General features: G+C 44.7%; 1 protein-coding gene across 6 annotated transcripts in view; it reads right to left on the reverse strand.

The window, feature by feature from the left end:
* agap1 (ArfGAP with GTPase domain, ankyrin repeat and PH domain 1) overlaps positions 1–19,789 on the reverse strand; it is a 194,224-nt gene that overhangs the window by 130,112 nt on the left and 44,323 nt on the right. Inside the window, exon 1 of one of the 6 annotated variants that reach the window (XM_085397801.1) lies at positions 13,161–15,034. The exons of 2 other annotated variants lie outside the window; for them this stretch is intronic. In XM_085397801.1, coding sequence (XP_085253927.1) covers positions 13,161–14,301 — 1,141 coding nt within the window. In that variant the 5' untranslated portion in view covers positions 14,302–15,034. Of the gene's footprint in view, positions 1–13,160; positions 15,035–19,789 lie in introns of those variants that run through there. 3 more of the 6 variants (XM_085397799.1, XM_085397798.1, XM_085397800.1) reach the window with 3 other exon arrangements.

The raw sequence follows: 19,789 nt of genomic DNA on the forward strand, positions 1-19,789 counted from the left end.
TTGTTTACTTTTTCCCACCGAGGCTTCTAGACTTCTGATTGGCCAACATTTCTGCACGGTTAGGAATCTAGCGCCACCTGCTGCTTTGGCATGTTCATAGCAGCGTTTTCCTTCATTTCTGCCTTTATGTGTGGACGGGATTATTTTTTAAAACGAAAACGGAAAATCTCCGTTTTCAAAAATACCCGTGTACGTGTGGACGTAGCCTCAGTCTCTGACTGGAAGCGCTAATTCGTCATTCGGCTTTTGTCAGACTAAAGTAACTGTTAAAACTGTTTGAAAAGCTCAGCTATACAACAAGGAGAGATTGAGAATTTCCTTTTAGTTCTCAGTTTATTTGATATTGACAAAAGTTAGTCAGTTTTGTCTGTTCTTCTGTAAAACAAACTAAGATTTATTTTTAGAATTAATATTTTGTTTCTAAGTGGAATTGACAATTTAGTCTGTTTTGTTTGTTCTATTTTGAAACTTAAACGCTTTAGCGGCTGCCTTTTGTGTAGTTTGCAGTATTTGCCTTTATTTATCTGAAAAAGTCTCATGTTCCTTAAGTACATCTACCCTGTTGAACTTATTATGGGAAATAAATATTTAAATAAAAACAAGCTGCTGATTATTTCACATTTTACTTGTGAGAAACGGCACATTTAAATCTTACAAATATAGTTATTTGGCTTATATCGTGATAGATATCGTTATCGCCTGAAATGGAAAAAAAAACATATCGTGATATGAAAAAATCTCATATCGCCCAGCTCTACTATATGGGAACTTTTATAGCAAGACATCTGTTGTTCTGCCTTGCTTAAGGACACTTCTTCGGTCTCTGACATATGTAAAATCATCCTTTTGGTGCCAAGAATTGAATCAGCAACTACAGCAGGACAATATGACCAAAAATATTTATCACGATATACATTGGAAATTTGCGATATAACTGACGATATAATTGACACTAGACAAAATACTTTACAACTCCACAACTTTATTAGTGCAAAAAACCCAAAACATTAATCTATTTTCACTTAAACAAGCAGCTGTTTTTTATGTGCATTAAAGTTATATAAAAAATTTACAGTGCAAATGCAAATTCCTTGCTGACAGTTTAACCAAAAGGCATTTCCAGTGGAAATTGTCCGACATATCCTCAGCATAACCATGTAGAATATCCACAAAACTTAAAAAGAGGTTATACACACACAATACGGTAATACTATGTCGAAGCGCAGTACGTATCACTCCGCCAGGCGCCTGCCTACGATAGCCGTAATGCTCCGACAAGCCATCAAGCAGTCCGGGTTCGTAGCTTAACAAAGTCGTACTGAAACATTTGACAGATTTTTGAGCGCCGTGTACGACATAAAATCGTTTTGAGGTCAGTAAACACAACCAGAATTCATACATAAGACACACGGGATTATGAGGGGCACTGTCGATTTTCAGAAAAATCAAAGGATTGATTTTAAGTGTGCCGTATTTTCCAAAAAACACGGTAATAACGACGGCCCACTAACATGCTCTACCAAAAACAGTGCTTTGTTGTGTACCTGACGGACGAAAGCTAAACCAGTTTCACACCACTGAAGTTGCAGCATTTTTACAAACCAATTCTGGTTCATCTGTTTCATTCAACGATCCACTTTCGCCCTTCTCATTCTCCGTCGCCACCATGCTTTTTCCGTCATGTGCGTATAAAAACAAAGGCACTGCGCATGCGTGTTTTACCCAGATTCTATCGCAATATTTCATTTTCTTATCATTGCCCAACATTATACCGGTATTACCGTGAACGGTATGATATGGCCCAGCCCTACCAGCAACCTCTATGATTGAAGTGCAGTCATGACCAGGCAGTTTTCCATCTTTACAGCTCAGCAGCTCAACGCTTTTACTGCAAACGGTTTAAGTTCTACATTTCTATTCACTTCATGAAAGCAACGGGGGTTAGATGGAGCTGACCTCCAACCCCGATGGCCTTCTGGTGCGAGTAGTATTCATGTCAGCACCCAGGTCTCATGTCGCACACATTTTCGAGTTGAATAGAGAAGCACACACGTGCATTTAGAGGGTAGAAAAGGCGGAGGTCAGCACACGATGAGCTTTAGCAGGACGGGAAAACCTGAGAGGACGGAGCGGGAACAGAGGCCGGGTCTGGTTTTATAAAACGCCCACATGCTTTCTGTCACATGCTGACGCTGACAAAACTTCTACAAATGTACAAAAACATGCAAGACGCAAAGCAAACGGCAGTCCCAACTTTGCTGCTGAATGATTTACATGATCGTGCACGGGGGGAAGAAATGTCGTTGGCTTCTCCCTGCAGAGACAAAACCGGTTAAAGTCCTGAAAATAATAAAGCCAGCATTCAGGAATGACTGGTATCATGAATCATTGAAGGAGAATGTAAGCATGTAAGGAGCCCAGTTAACCTGCAGCTGTGTTAACTCTGAAACTCAGTGTTTTCTCTCTATGTTCAGATAAACGCTGAAAATATATTCCATTAGTATAGGGAGCTTAGCTCGAGTACAAAGCTTCAGTTTACCCACTGATCTAAACTTCTACGCTCACCGATGGCCACGAGCTGTCAAGAGAGTCCGAAAGTGTGAGATCGAGGACACAAGGGATGAGATTCGCACGTTGAGCACTGCTGTGCAGCTGATGGTTGGAGTCTAGTGCACGTTCAGCATTTTTTCGATTTCCATTATTTGTATATCAACAAATCGTTAGTTGAGAAAAGTTTAATTTGGGAACCTCCCAACATTCTGGTTGTCTCTACAAGTCGCCGAATTTTACCAACAGTCCAAAATTTGTGGGTGCTACATCACTGAGACACCAGCACTGATGAAGTTCACTCCAGACGAGGCTTCAACAAAATCCACATTTTAGAAAAGACCCAGAGCAACTCTTTGATTTCTGGAAACAGCACTGGGTCTATTTTTGACACAAGCTAACCTCAAAATAACCCGGTGCCTGAAGCCTGGAGTACAGTCTGATGCGGACACAGCCACAAACAGCTAGAGACTCGATGACCGAGTACTCGTTCCCGGTGTGTTCCCAGGGAGAGGCTGAGGAGCTCGGAGAAGCTCAGGATGCCAAGGGATGATAGCAAAGGTGTGATCTGATCCTTCGGTCCAGATCGATGCTAAAATATCCTCAAATTGCTGCTGAAATAACTAGAAGTCATCCTGCTGCCTCAAACCTTCTCGCTCAGTGATCACTTTACATGGAAATGTGTTTGTGTTGCCCCGGCTGGGAAAATCAGATTATTCAAACATTAAAATGTAAATCAGTTTAAGAGTATATTGTGCTGTTACACTGCAGTGTATTCAACATTTTACACCAATAAAAGCTTAAAGTTTCATATCTAAGAAACAGAATCAGATCTTTCACCTTATCCTATTGTGTGTCTGCAGCTGAATCTGTGTGATGATGTGTCACTGCTTTAGTTTTGTTTAATAATTTGTAAAAAGACGAGAAAGAAAACTGAGTCCGCCTAGGGCACCGCTGCTGCGCTGCTTTAAATACACTGAATGTGCCTTCATCAGCACTGTAAAGCAGGAAATATGCTGACATACGAGCAGTTTGTCCTCCAACATCATCATTATCATCTACACTTACAGCCCGGCCCCCTCCGCTGACCTCAGACTTGTCAAAGCTGCTCAGTTCTGTGTACCAATGCTGCATTGGGGGTGTTATTAGTGGGTTTGAGATGGTGGGGATGGGGAGGGGACGGGGGGTCTGCAGATCCATCGCAGAGAAGCTGGGTTTAAAACACAGAGGTTTCCACTCGGGGCACGGAAACCTGCAGAGCCTCGGACAACAGAGAGCTTTGTGTGTTACCACTCGCTCAGCTGTTCCCCCAGGCCACAGGAGGGCAAAGAGGAAGTTGCCACGGCGATAGCGGAGCTGCTGGCACGGGGACCCAACGGCAAGGCTTTGGAGTGAAACGAGTCTCAGAGATGCAGCGCCTGCAGGTGTGTTTCTTTCTGACAGGGCAGCTGTGTTCACGCCTGAGAAATGGAGACGCAGAGCGAGCTAATCATCGGCATCGCTCCTGCAGGAGCACAGTGACACTGTGAAGGGTCTCGTCTGACCTGCGCTCAAAGGAGGCAGCAGGGAAATTATGCAAAACTGTCCAACGGACTCTTTGTGGTTTGATCACATGCTTACGAACCTTTGCATGTGAGTCACAGACACACAGATGTTCACCTGCTGCACTTCCTTCACTGTTAGAGCAAAGATACTCGGACAACCCGGACCCTCAGCTTAGACACCATGAAGGAGTTCACTGGCTCTTAAGCATCCAAATGTGAACATTTCACCCTCTAAACTGGAAGAACTTCAGTTCATTGATAAAAAGTGTTGCTCATGCAAACAAATAAGGGGAAAAGGTGTTTTAGTTGCTCTGTTCTCACTTCCACGTCCTCTGAATACCTCCTTAAAATACAGTGTGTAAACACAGCCTGGTGCACAGAAAATTCACAGATTTGGTCTGTTGGTCTTGGCTGTGTCAGTCATGACTTCTCAGCTGCACCGAAGTCCACAAAATTCTTTCTTTTTTGCAGGATCTTTTTACAGCTGATGGTTTATTTATGGCAGATTTTTAAATAAGACGTGTCGAGCAATTTCATTTTGGTTAAAAGGTTAAATCTGATCTCTGCACGTCACACAGAAGGTTTGTGCAAGTTGGAAAGCTTGTGGCTATAAAACAAAATGTGCCTCTAGCTCCTGCTGGTGGGCCCTGGGATTCAGGTGTGACAGAAAAAGAAACTTCTGTGTATAAATTTAGACTTCATGCTTTAAACCTGGAAAATCTTCCATTTCTAGTAGATATGAGCCCAGACTGATGGAAATTGCTGATAAAAGAGGGGAGGGGTGTCACGTCCAGGAATATAAGTATAAATCTTGGGATCTTGTGCTGACAAACATTTGTACCACTCCTAGTTTCTCTGAACTTTCACAACAGAGGTTTGCGTTCCAGTTTATACTTGTTACTGGGAGAAACACAAGGTTGAAATCAACTGAAATGATTTGAAACAATGAAACGTCAGTAATTACAAGTACAAATGTGGCTTCTCTCCAATCTGACCTTCAGCTGCCCAGATTATGTCCAAAATAAGTTCTTGCAACGTCTCGTTGGACAAAGGCATTATTTAAAGGAGAGAAGCCTCCAGCAGCTGTTTTCAGGGCTGACTGATGACAGTTATAAAGCTTTCTGGTGCTATAAATGCAGTTTTTATGTCTCAGTGACCACTGAAATGAATTCATTTAGATCAGACAGGATATGGAAGTATCATATGTTGGTTGATTTTAATATAAATGTCAGTTTGGACCTCAAAAATCTGAAGATGTCCAACATGAAACCTTGGAAATCACCAAGAGACCCACTGTGGAGAATTATTACATAAATATAAGTAAATTAATTATTTAAAAAGCAACTTTACACAGTGAGAGTGAGCTGTGAGGCGGAGCTGCGTCATCGGTGAGCCGATCAACGGTGAAATAAAGTCCTAATCGATGAACAGAGTCCATTAATAGACTCAATATCAATAAGCAGTGCTCGTCAGACTCACTGTCACCGGCTTAACACAAACACACACTGACCCAAATATCAGCCTTTTAATCAGTCCAACACAACCATCCCCCATCACACACACACACACACACAGTGCTGGTTGGCTGGCAGCACGCCGGCCGCTCTCATCCTCATCTCAAATCAAATAAAGCCGCCGTCATACCGCCGGCTACAAACTGCTGCACACACACTCTGAAACACACTCATGGTCAGGAGTTCATTTAATCAGAGCAACGATGCTGCGTCTGTGCATTTAGGCCCCAAAACAGAAACAAACACGTCTGAGAGGCTGTAAAAGGCTCCGAGTGTTCTTTCATTAACAAAAGCTGCTCATTAATTAAGGGGAGTAGCAGTTTGATCTTACACACTACAGTAGCTTCAGTTTACCTGAATAATCTTTACATAAGGACTGGAAAGACGTAACTCGAGCCTATTAACACACCACATGTTTGTCTAACAGTCGAGGATTACAGCAGGTATTAAATGGCTGAAGTGCATCAGTATTCTCATTGTAATGAAATGCTCTCTACAGTGAGACAGCTCTTTAACTGAAGCGCTGTCAGAGCAAACATAATACCTTCACCCCCATCAGCCAGACTACAGGCGGAGGCTGCAGAATAAAGACAGAAGTGTGGGCGGGAAGGAACTTCACCTGGAAACAAACAGCCTTAAACTGCGCTCCAGCCTTCATCTAACGCTCACTCTGACACACTTTGACACGTTCTTACACTCAGATTTTTCCCACTGCCTCCTCACGTCCTCCTCCTTCACCTCTATCTCCTCAAAAAAAAAAAAAAAGCATAAGGTTACATTTCCCCCCAAAATATCCTCTTGATGGGACTGCAAATAGGTTATGATGAAAGCGCTGCCTTTTCCGAACCTTCACAGAGACACTTTTACAGCCCGGACCTCAGAAAGGACACCAGGATGTAGGCATTGGTCTCTGGTGAGAGTTATTGTGTTTTGAACACGCACATCAGCCACCCTGACCTGCTCCTACCAACTCTGAGTAGTTTTTCATTCATTTAAAAAGGTGTGGAAGGGTTCGCCATTGGTGACTAAACTCAAGTAATCTAGGCCAAGGTCACGCCGTTTGGATGTACAGGAATGCAGACTCTAGGAGACGCAGTCATGATCTTGTTCATGTTTTCATCATCAGTGACTACATATATGTCCACAAAATATTTAGACTATCAACTCATAATGTGTTTAGAGAAAATGCGTCTTAACTGTTCCTATACTCCTGACACATTCGGGATCACTACAGGTTTTCGCTTAGGCAGCAGTTGTCCTTTCTTTAGGCGCCTTCCCAGCTTTGACAGAAGTCCAGCTGGGATAACCACATTTACTCAGGGCCTTCTTGATGTAATCTTCTGCTTCCCTGACCGCTCTGTCTGTGGGGATGGTGTTCGCACTATGTTGTAGCGTCCTGATGACACCCAGTTTGTGCTTCAGTGGATGATGAGAGTCAAACCTTAAATCTGTATGCATTGGCTTACAGTACACATGAACTTTTAGATGTTCCCATTACTGATGGAAATCTCACAGTCTAAGGTTTTTGCTTAGGCAGCACTTGTCCTTCTCTCCTGGATCTGTCACAAAAATGAAAAGCCAAAGGATGAAACACACAAATAACCATCAGCAATCATCCACAGCAACAATCAGTGAAATCCACGTGTAGGAGTCACTCTGTACAGAGGCCAAAACACTCTGCACTCTGCCAAAAAAGCCACGTTTCCATCTTTATGTGTGAATCTGCTTCCCTCTCGACATCCACTTGTCTGTCTACAAAATGACTCATCTTTAGGCTTTTCTTATTTTTAGCTACTGAAAACTACACACAATCAGGCAACAATCAGATACAGACACTAAACTTTAAACTGACGTGAGGATTCAGACTGCAGAATAAAAATCTGTTTGCTTATTAATGTTTGACAAGAATCCTTTCAGAAACCACTTCAGTTTGTTAAGGCTGTACTGAATTTAGGAAACAACATTTTTGGGTGTGTTCTGACAGGAAGATAGAAGACTAATGAAAATGAACCCAAACGGTTTTATTTACTTTCTTCGTTTTAGTGCCAAGACTAAAAAAATGTCCCAATTTAACTCAAGACAAAAAGCATTGGAGGGAGAGGTGAAGTAAAGAACTGGTCTGAGTCACAGACCAGTCTGTAAACTGATTCCAGGTTTATTAGCATCTTTAGCTCATCAGTTCGGCTGCTCTGCTCCCTTTGTTCTCTAAAGAACGGAGGAGGAGGTGTTTGTTTCAGCGTGGTTACATCAGGCGTTACCGCCGTCCCGGATGCATCTCAACTTTGGCTCGCTCTGCTGCTGATGCTGCGTATCAGAGGGGTGATTCAGAGCATAACAGCGAGCGTCCTCGGATGGATTTGAGCCTTATGTAAGAGCTGTAAGCTGCAGGGAGGGGAGGGGTGGGACTCCAACCGGCACGCCAACGTCACTGGGCCAGTCGTGGACTACAGGACACAAACAAGCTAAGCTCAGTCAGCCAGTAACTGATATGAAGAAGCCTGAGGAGTGTGCAGTCTAACACAAAATGATCATCTATTAAAATACAAGAGAGCCAAAATATTAGGAACACACCAAGCACCACGACCTTTGGATTTTGGTCCATTTGAAAACCATTACTGATCTTTTATTAACCACTTAGACTCTAGACGTTTATTATATTGACCATTAAAGTGACGAAGGCCACATTAAATTTAGTAAGAAATAAATCGAGATTTTATAAAGACTGCAGTGTGACCGGGCCCAGGACCATTTGAGGCTTTATATGCTTAAGTTAGGGATGCAAAGCTCCAACTTTTTCCATCTCTAACACCTCAGCTTTTGGTATCTGCTGATCCCATGCCGATAATAAGTTAATAGGTCATATTGCTCAGTGAGGAAAAGACCAGGCTGATATTGATCCAGGCAAACGTGGTGAACATCAGCAGGACCTTCAGGTCACGTCTGGTTTAAACTAACACAATCAATGACAAATCAGCTGTCAGCTCTGTGATCAATGGTTTTCATTGCACACAGGTGGACCGTGCTGCTTCACGGCTCTGTTCACAGAGGCCACAAAGCCTCGCCACACGGGCCAACTTGGCTCTGAAGAGGAAGTGAGGAGGAGGACAAGCAGGACCCCTGAACAACCTCCAGCACTGAGGCGACACAGCAGCCAGCTAATACGCTGCCAGCGAGGAGGGAGCGGCAGAAGGCCAAGGCGTCGCTGCTCTAACACTGAAGGTTAGCAGTGAAAACAGTGTTACAACATCGACGCGTCTCCAAGCTCTTTAATGAGCGAACAGCTCCGTCACATGCTTATGCAGTTATTTAAAAACACTGCAGAGAAAAGAGGGAAGAGCTTGTCTCTGCAGCTGTGAAACACAGAGAGTCCTGTCTGTTAAATGCAGTTTTCCTCACAGACTCTGGTGCGAGTGCTGTTAAAAATAAAGAAGGCTGATGGTTTCCAGGCCGCGGCCTGAAGTCACACTCGGGTCCGGTTATTTTAACACACCACACTCCGCCGGCCTGACCCGCCTGCAGTAATGATACAGCCAGAGTCCCCGCCGGAGACCCAGAACCAGGACAGCATCTGGCCCACTTCTGCTTCCTCGGCTCTGCAGAACAAACTCAAATTAAACCTGCTCTGTGTAGCTGTATCATGGACTATAATGCTCTTTACTGGACCTAAGTGAGAAGAAACTGAGCCAGCTTTAAAGACTGAATGGCCTGCGAACTGACCTCAGCATGGACAAATGGAGTAAATGGAGCTTTCAGGATCAAATCTAACATCTTCTTTCTGTCTGGAGTTCACTAAACTCATCAAGGAGAGGAACACAAGGAAGGAAGCAAGGAAAGAAAATAAAGCAAGGACACAATAAATAGAAGAAAGGAAAGAGGAGCAGATGAAGGAAATTAGGCAGTGAGAAAGAAACAAGCAGACCAGAGGATGGAGAAAAAAAGGACCTGAAAAAAAGTTGAGGAAAGAAATTAAAAGAAAAAAGGAAAAACTGGGCAAACGAAGAAAGAAAGCTAGGTGGGAAAAGGAGTCAAGCAAAGACAAATGGAGGGATAAAGGAATGAAAAACATAAGGCAAAAAGAGAAGGAAATAAGGACCCAATGAAGGGAAGATTGATAAAAAGGAAACAAGAAATAAGAGTTAAGGAAAGGAAGAAAAAAGAAAAAGATTCAAGGAGGAGTTAAGGAAACAAGAAGGAATTAAATTAGGAGCACACAAGACTAGCATGCAAGGACAGAAGGAAACAAGGAAGGATGGAAAGGTGAAGGAATGAAGAAAGAAAAGAAGGATGAAATGAAGGGATGAAGGAGGAGAAAATTTAGCAAGGAGAAAAGGAAACAAGAAAAGAAAACGAGGTAAGGAAAAGTAAGAAAGGAGAAGAAGTGGAGTTACAGAAAGAGAAGAAATGTAGAACAAACGAGGCAAAGTTAGGATAGCGAACAGGTGACACTTTAAGGAAGGAAACAGAAAATGATGTCAAATAAAGAGAAGGAGACGAGCAAGGAAAAAAATAAAAATAAAAGGAGAAATGAGGAGAAGGAAGTAAGGAAGGAGAAGAGTCATCTCTCCATCATCCCTCCATCTCTGCTGCAGCATTTCCTCTAATAGGATTTTCTCCCTATTATACCCATTGTAGTGAGTGTGTGTGTGTGTGTGTGTGTGTGTGTGTGTGTGTGTGTGTGTGTGTGTGTGTGAGGTTTATGTATGGAGGCAAAGCAGAGAGGAGGATCAAAGCTATAACTGAGAAACAGCTCGACTCATCTGGAGGAGCTTCAGCTGCTGAAGAATCACGAGTGTGTGTGTGTGTGTGTGTGTGTGTGTGTGTGTGTGTGTGTGTGTGTGTGTGTGTGTGTGTGTGTGTGTGTGTGTGTGTGTTGGGAAGATAAAGAAAAAAGCAGATAAATTGATGCAAACGTAGACGCAGTAATTGGCATCCAAGACTGAGTGTGTGCATTTTTACAGCCCATATTACTTCTGCATGGCTGCGGATGTAGGTCAAACACACACACGCACGCACACACACACACACACACATTCCCCTACATTTACTCCCAACAGACACACACACCAGTCGAGTCCATTAAGACAGCGAGGTCAGGGGCCGTCTTTATCAGACAACAATCCCTGGCCTCGGACAGAAAAAAAAAAAAAAGTTCCCCTCTGTACACTGATGAGTAGGTGCTCTGAAATCACCCAATCAGGACGCAGCAGCAGGATGAGGTAAGCGCATACAGGTGTTGAGTCAAATGACAAGAAAAAACTGATCGACTAGAGAGATTAGAGTGGCACGTCAGAGCAAGACGAGGAAGCTGTCGCTCACAGCGTCCAAACACATTATTTCCTAACTATTAAACACTAATTACAGTTATTATTCTTATTAAAATGATTACTACGGAGAACATGGAATCTTAAAAAAAGGTAACATGAGCTTGTGAAGTCGACATTTCACCACATTTCATACCTCAAACAGACCGAAACATGGACTAAAAGAGCGCAGAGCCCAACAACATTTTCTAAATCATTTACAGCACTTCTGGTTATTATGATTAGTGTGGAGCTAATGAAGCCAAACACCCAACGAGAAGCATGTATGTCGACGCTAGAAGCTCATTTAGACCTAAGAGTCTAGCCAAATTACACACACACACACACACACACACACACACACACACACACACACACACACACAGAAAAATATTTAGTATACACATCCAGAAATGCATATACTATTATATATTGTACATATATTTATTAGTTTCAGATGTAGCCATTCTTGTATTTTGCTTGTTTACATTATTGTATTTTGCACAACTCTGTTGCTTGTGAAGCTCGCACACAAGAATTTCACTCACATGTGCTGTACCAATGTACCTGCACATGTGATGTGACAATAAAAGTGATTTGATTTGATTTGAAATTAAACAACACAGATTATTTTCTTTAAATGCGCCGTTCCTGGTTATTATTATTATTAGTATCATCATCATCCAGCCACTCCCTGAGGCTGCTTCTGCTGGGGGTTTCTTCCTGTTAAAAGGGAGTTTTTTCCTTCCTACAGTTGCCAAAGCACTTACTCACAAGTGGTTATGTGATTGTTGGAGTTTTCTCCGTTATTATTGAATAGTCTTTACCTACAATATAAAGCGCCTTGAGGCAACTGTTGTTGTGATTTGGTGTTATATAAATAAAATTAATTTGTTAATATTACTGTGTAGCACGGCATGCTAAACAACCAATATGAGCACCAAAGCGCGGCGGTGTTTCTGATAGGAACACTGAGCCCTTTTTTTTTAAACTTCAAAACTGACAGAACGCTGGCCTGAAAGCCGCGTGCAGCATGTTAAACACAAGCCGTAAGAGTGTGTGCGCTCTGCGGTGAGGAGCCGTTGTTAAAATGCGCCGCAGCATTTTAAACGCGATGCTTTGTGCCTTCAAACTAGGAGTTAAAAGCCTGGCTTGCCTTCGTCTTGCGGAGGCGTAAACCTTTGAACGCGCTGCCAGAAGAGAGAATCAAGTCATTCAAAAACCAAAAGAAACAGAAGTTGAACGTTGAACTTCAAAATAAAGGCCTCCCTGCTGAGGTTTTCTTGGTCAGTGTGAACATGAAAGAGAAAAAGTAACAAAGTAAGAAATCAGGCTGACAGATATTTTCTTGATTAATCTGCAAAATGTGAGGGAACAATGAGAAAAGCAGCATTTAATTGTTCTGCTGCCTTTAGTTATTTTAATTTGAAAGGTTTTCCCACACTGCTGAAGGTGTGAACAGCCACACTTCAGCCTCCAGTTTCAGGACTTCTCTCAGGACAAACAGGTCGTCTGCAGAAACAACAGCTTACCTGCCAGACGCCGTCATCTAGCAGCTCGCTGGGTTGGGGGGTTAACGCCTCAGGAATCTCAAACATGTGAAGCCATGCCCTGCACCACCACAACCATCCACCCACCCCCACCTCCTCTGTGTGATCAGACTCTAAACCTGTTAGTCCACCTCTGAGAGACCTGCAGAACCCAACGCCTGTGGAAAGGTCACAGAGACCCTAAGAACAGGACAAAACAGAGCTCCTTCAGAATAAAAGCCTCTAAACAAACCTTGCATCAGCCGAGACAGCTACAAATGATTTCTGCTTTATGTGTTTGTTTCTGTGTTTAGTCTTTGTGGTCCTGCACGGACTCATTTATGGAGCCTTTAAGGTTCCTCTGCAGAGGACAGAGGCTGATGGAGAAAACATCCATCTGTGAGAACAACAACTAATGCACTTCCTCTCATCTGTCATGTTTTCCACTCGTCCCCTCTCCATGGAAAGAGGATGCTGCAGATAAAAGTCAAACTGCTCCCTGTTCCTACTTCCTGTCTGACATTTTTAACCCTTCATTGGCTTCTGTCTCACCATGCTTTGGATGGAGGTGATGGCGCTCTGCCTCGTGTTGAATTTGCTGAGCTCCAAGTAATGAAAGACAAACAGCAGCAGAGTCTCAACCAAACACCACCCTGCTGTTTAAAACAAACACACACTTCACACTCAAACATCCACACACTCAAACCCTTGTGGTCACGTGTTTACCGTCAGCGCTGCCTCCGTTCATGCTCTCCGTGCTGGACTGCGACAGCGCCGTCCTCCGGCTGCGGCGCAGCGACCTGTTGGTGCTAGGGCTCCCCACCGGCGTGGACGTGGAAGCACCGTCCCTCCTGGAGAAGATCCCGCTGAAGAAGCGAACCAGGCGCCGCTCGCTGGAGCGTCCCCCACCTCCCCGCAGCAGGAAGCCTCCACCTGCTGCCCCGGCAGCGTCCTTCTCTTCCGCCAGCCGGAGCAGGTCGCTGTTGTCCAGTGTGCGGTTCTTGCTGCCTTGCGCCCTCTCCCAGCGGCTCAGCTCGGACATGGAGTCTGTCTTGTTGAGGACGGCGCCGACCTCCAGTGTCCTGCTCTTCTCTCTGGTGGGGTCGAGGAGGCGGGCTGTGGGGAGCGGCGCAGCCGGCTCATCATTCTTTGCGGCGTCCTGGCCAATGCAGCCGGAGCTGCTGTGGTGTTTGTCTTTGGAGAGCGCCCGCAGGCGCAGCAGCTCACCACCGCTCCAGTGCCTGAAGCTGAAGCTGCGGCGCAGCAGACCGGGTGGGCGCTTCAGAGGAGGTGGAGTCTCCGGGGGGCCTTCTGTGGATGGCGCCCCGTTACTTTTAGAGTGGGCCAGCTTCCCGACGCTGCTCACGGGCTCCGAGCTCTGCTCCTCCACGCTCTTCGCCTTCAGGAGCTTCTTCTTCTTCTCGCCAACACCACCGTTCTCCACCAGCGCCTGTGGTGCTTCCTCCACCTCCCGCTCGCCGCCGTCCTCCTGCCCGGGCTCCGCCAGCGGACTGGTGGCCTTGGCGCCCCGCTGCAGCAGCTGCTTCCGGCAGATCTTCAGCCTGCCGAGCTCCAGCTGGCCCGTGCTGAACGTCCTAAAGTTCCGCATGTAGCCGTGGGAAGAGGAGAAATCCTCCGACTCGTCCTCCACCTCCTTCAGCTGCTCCAGCAGACCTCCCCGCTGCACCTCTGCCGACCCCTCACGCCTGAAGGCGCCCACCTTTGGGTTCTCTGCCCGCCGGGGCACCGAGTCCTCATCCTCTAAGCTCTCCCTCTTCACCAGCGTGAGTGAGATCCGGTACACAGTCTTTCTCTGAGGAGCTCCTCTCTCCATCCTCTCAGAGCTGCTACTGTCCAGCAGGTACATCGCCTCCTTCAAAGCTCATGTGAGAAACTGTGAACTGCTCCTTTACTTTAAAATATTCGGATTCAAAGAGAAACCGTGAACTGCTCCTTTAGTTTTATCCTCTGAGCACTAACCTCTGCAGGCTGCTGATGGGTCTGCGGGTAAATCCAGTAAACTAACATGCATTAACTCCATAAACCAGCTCCAAACCCAGGCTTTCCTCTTCATCCAGATGTGTAAACAGCGGTTTGGAACGCAGGAGACACTCGGGGTTCATCCCAGCGGGATTCACGACACACAGGCGCGTCCTCCGCGGCTCCCACGGGGCTCGCAGCTGAGCTCCTCCCGGTGTCTTAGGCGTCCTGCCCGGTCAGAGGAGGTCCTCACTCCGCGCTGAGTCCCGGCTCCAGCTCCGGTGTCTTTACAAACCAAGCCGGGCGGGGAGACGCTGTTCGAGTCCCGGACGGTCTCCCATTGTGTGCGCACATCCCCCGCAGCGCCGCGCAGCAGCCAGCCGGGCCTCTCGCTCCTCAAACCCGCTTCACTTGTGCTCCAAATGCCGCTGAATTTCCAGCTGAAGATCCGGACCTCCGCTCACACTTTAACCCGCCGACAGTAAACACCGGACCGGACAGCCACCGCACCGTCCTCCGCTGCACTCTGAGCGATCTCCGCTCCACACACACAGACACACACTGAACACCGGCCAGCGGCAGCAGCAAAGGATGATGGGGAAACACGGTGCGGAGACCTCACAGGAGCCGGAGTGTTAAACCACGTGTTTATTATTTACTCTTACAGCAGAGCCTGGGCTATTTTAGAAGCTCTGTTAGCGGCACCAACACTGAGAAGGACACTTTTCTCCTCACTATGGCTAAAATATATGGAGGCCTGAAGCTGCCAAAATAAAAACAAACCAAAAAATTGAATTAAATTAAATTCCAATTTAAAGAAAAACTAAGTGCAAACAGTTTATTTATTCACTCATTCAAACACATTTAAGGAGGACTGAAAAACCCAAATTAGAAAGAAAGAATGAAGTAATAAAATATATATATGCAACAGCTTATTCATAAAAAATATACTAATTGACATTTTAGGTGTTAATTCACTTATTCACTATTTTACTTTTGTGTTTATTTTATTGGTTTGTCCATTGAAGCTTGTTTATCTCTATTTTTGTAATACAATTCTTTTGTCCTGCAATATGAAAAACAAACAGGATGGCATTAAGATTTTCTTATGGAGGACCAAAAGTACTAAAATAAAAAAAATAAATGTGTTAATGAATATATAAATAACAAATATAAATGCAACAACAACAAAAAATTAAAAAACATTCATGGCTATTAAATAATTTATCAAATTTCACATAAATGAATGCTTCCGATTTGGTTTGCTCCTGTATGCATTTCATTTTAAATAATACCTGCATTTATTTACCTTCCTGTTTAAATTTAGATTTTCTTCCCTTTTTTCTTTTATTTACATAACCTTTTGAAGTACAGCCCCCTTTTTGCAACAATGAATAATGAATTAGAATACGCACACGCACACATATACATACATATACATATACACATATACATACATATACATATACACATATATACTTGCAATTATTTTGTTTTTTAATTATCTATTATCTATTATTTATTATTATTTTGATAATTTTTTTCCCTTTTCTGGCAGTTTCAGTCTTCCAACTTTGGACACTGAAGCATGGATTTTATATTCTGGAGCAGGTTTCTCCCTTCAGCAGGCTGGAAACTTTCCTAAAATAAATGCTGAGGACCTGATGACCCTAAGCTGTGGCTTTACTTCCTGCTCTGATCTACATGTAAGTCAGCTGGGCAGTAGCGGGGTCACGCGAGAGCAAACTCCAGCTCTGGTTTTACCGTCTGCACCGCCTCCTCTAAAGCAGGGGTGGAGCCTCCTCTTTCTCCTCTCTGTCTGTCAAGCTCTTTGAAGCCTCCCGGGCAGCCATGGAGGCAAAAGCTGCACCCACAGGGGCACAAAATCAAATTTGAGGTGGAAGAAGCAGCAGAAAGAGGAGCTGAGGAGCTTCTGATGGTGGAATACACACAAACATTTAAGTGATGTTTAACTGAACCTGAGTGTGCACTGATTTAATCCCAAACAGTAAGCAAGAAACATAAAAATAAAGACGCAGAAACTGAAAAGTCTGAAAGAGGTCTCCATCTCCAGAGGAACCACTAGATTCCAACATAGATCTGAGTTTCTCCCTCCTGTTTTACAGTCCCTGAAACACCGGGCTCATGCTGATGATCGCAGTAATAACACACTAAGGAGTTCCGCCTTAGTGAAGTTGAGGAAGTGATTCTGCCTTTAGGCTGGATATCTCCCAACCTATGAAGTTATGAGGACACGAAAAAGATGGAAAAGTGGCTTCCTTAGATCTGCACACTGGAACAATATGAAGCTGCGGGCTTCTGGGCTGTTAAAGAGCAGATTGAAAGAATAAATCCACCTTAAAAACATTGTTTAGCTTCAGGTACCTCACAGCAAAGATTACACATATGCTGTGTTTAGGGGGGTCCTCTTGTGTTTAGACCCAGTGTCACTATGAGCATGTGCAGCTTCATCACCGCTCCAACTTTGAAATATTTAAGGTGGAAGTGAGAAGTGGGTCTGCGGTTGCTGTTTGTCACGTGACCTGCGCCTCTTTGATCAGTTTCTAAATTAAAGCGAAATCCTGAGTGGAAACTTGTTCTCTCAGCGCTTTCTTTCATCACGACTTCTCATCTCTGAAGTGCCTCCCTTCATCTCCGAGGAGGAGGAGTGCGGGGGAGGATTAACTCACCCTCCTCTTCCTCACCGTCAGGCCTCGGCCTCTGACGCCGGGTGGATGATTAGTGGGATTAATCGAGATTAGACGAGCAGCTGAGGGCAACTTTCTCCTTCCACTTTTCGATTGGGAAGCACATAAAGGTAGTTAATGTGCTCCCCCCCCCAACGAGACACCGAACATCAAACGCACCTCCACCTGACGACAGAAGTACGGAGAGGGTCGCTGCCGCTCAAGCACAGGTGGAAACAGCTGGACGGAGATGGGTAAAGGCTGCCGTTGTCACACGAAGCTGGAAACATTGTGCATCAAGGTGAGGAGGGGGATGGTGGAAGCAAACTCCACGCCGAGATGGCAAATTACACGCCAACGCACGCTGCCCCTCCGTGACATCAAACACACCTCGCAGCCTTTCATCCCGCAGCAGCCTCGGACTCAGACGTGAGATAACTCGAGTGATGTCACAGCCACCAATGCAGCTCCTGACTCCGGCGGCGGAGTCTGTCACGGCAGGTGGAGACATGAAAACCGTCCTCTGCATGTTTGTCAGCGAGTCCTCGTGTTTCTGAAGGTTTGGTTCTCAAACCGGAAAAAAAAAACAGCGACTTGTCCTGAGGGACAGTCTGTGTCCTGGAGTCTGTGTACAGCTCAGCTCAACACCTGCAATCAATTTATTCGTCCAATCGGGCAACCATGAGGTCAGACCTTGGTCTGGACATGAGAGCTTCAGTTCATGGAAACAAAACGTCACGTTTTTTGGGTCCATGAGCACAAATGTGTAAGTAGTGTATTTCAACAGTAAGTATATTAGTGTAGTAATCTGTTGTGGTGAAGATGGAGCTGAATCTGTCGACTTATTGGTCGATCTACAGTCCTTCCCTCGCCCATCAGGTCGAGGATACAAGCAGCAGAATTGAGCTTCTCCATTTAGACTGATGCTCCACAACCTTAATCCACATATTCAGATATTTTGTGCGCAGAATAGAACGTCTTTGGAGGGGTCCTCATGGCAACCAATCTTTAAAAGACATGGCAACCGATGCATTTTAACCCAAACCTAACTCACCGGTTTTTCTTCCATAATATATAATTTTCTAACCCTAGAACACTAACGTGAGTTTCTAAGACTTTAATGAGGAAGAAAATCAAGTCCAGAAACTAATGCAGCTTTCAAATTAATAGGTTTTAAAGGCTTTAGGTTGCTGGCTCACTAACTGGTACAAACACAGTGAGGCGCTCTCCCTGTGAGGGCGCCCTCCCTCTTAAAAGGTAAAATCTGCAGCAGAAAGCAAACAAAGACTGAAATTATTGGGGGGGGGGAGTGTCTTTTTCTACCCTCTGCAGGTAAAAGAGTGCTCAAGGGCACTTTGATGGTGGGTGCTTTTGGTCAGGAAAATGACAAGGTCTCGTCAAAGTCAGCGCTGTGTTAATTCCAATCGATCAGCTCGATCAGAAACAGATCAGAGCTGTCTGCGGTAAGAGGCTGCTTTATCTCGACGTCCTCCAAAATGAGCTGTTAGCTTTTTGTGTGTGTGTGTGAGGATTTGTTTTCTCTTTCCTCTCGTTAATCATCTCGTGACCTCCCAGATTTATCTGGTGACCCCGTGTGGGGTCCTGACCTCTGACAGATACCAGTGAGAGGGATTTATAGCCGGCGCACTTTGAGGAAGGTTATTTCTCATTTTCCTGTGAGTTTAAGCTTCCTGGTGCAGGCTGTTTGCAGTAAAGTTGGAATCTAAGTGTCCGCAGAGGTCTGCAGAGCTTTAACCTGTCCTTTAAGCTTTAATCTGGCTCTCTGGGGACCCCGCCGCCGCCACTGCCCTTATCGGGCCCTGCAGCACCCAACCCCGGCAAGAGCGTGGACAAACACCGCCACATCAGAGAGGGTCACTGCGGCGAGGTTTATAGAAGGAGACACAAAGCAGCTGGATATTTGAAATGGTGATCTGCGAGCACAGCGGGATTAACCGGGGGTCAACTGCAGCCGGCAGGTGGAGACTGAAAACCGATGGAGGAAAAGATGGAGACATGGCTGTTAAATGGGATTACCAAGAAGTGTCTGGAAACAGCTCTGCTGCTGCATTTAAGGCAAAGGAAAAGCCTTAAAATAACATTTGAAGCCTTGAATGAATAGAAATCACCTCTTCAGAAACACGTTACTGCTCCTAAGACACTATACACGCATCTTTTTCCTCGGTTTTCAACAGATCTTAAATTCACATCTTCCTTATGGTTTGGGAGCAACATTGGGGAAACAAGCCTCTTTCTTCTTTTTCTTTTTCTTTTTTTGTCTCTTTCTTCAAGGCAAATTTCACTTTATCTTCTTTATTTTAGTGGCTTAGAAACAGGATGACAGCTATAGGTTATCTTTAATATAGACTCAACACATGTTTAGTTTTCTCTGAGGCCTTTGGAGATACAGTGAGTGCCGATGTAACCCGTCCAACCTCGCTCTCTAAAAAGGGATTTTGAGCAACTGCCCTCATGATTATTGGGATTATTGGGAAAATACTCCTCACTGATATCCTGCAACTATTTACAGTTTAATAAAGGCCAAAGCTAAACCCTGCCGGAGTCCTTTCAAGATATATTAGTTTTAGATTTACTTACATTTAGATGTTTCAATTCTAAATGCATGCAGACGCCCTTTAACAGAGACGATTAAGCAACACTGAAAAGGTTTGAATTAATCTTTCTGTG

The sequence above is a fragment of the Rhamphochromis longiceps genome, linkage group LG23, assembly GCF_057381845.1.
Source record: "Rhamphochromis longiceps isolate RC_006_pf linkage group LG23, R_longiceps_female_GT1.1, whole genome shotgun sequence".
Taxonomy (NCBI): domain Eukaryota; kingdom Metazoa; phylum Chordata; class Actinopteri; order Cichliformes; family Cichlidae; genus Rhamphochromis; species Rhamphochromis longiceps.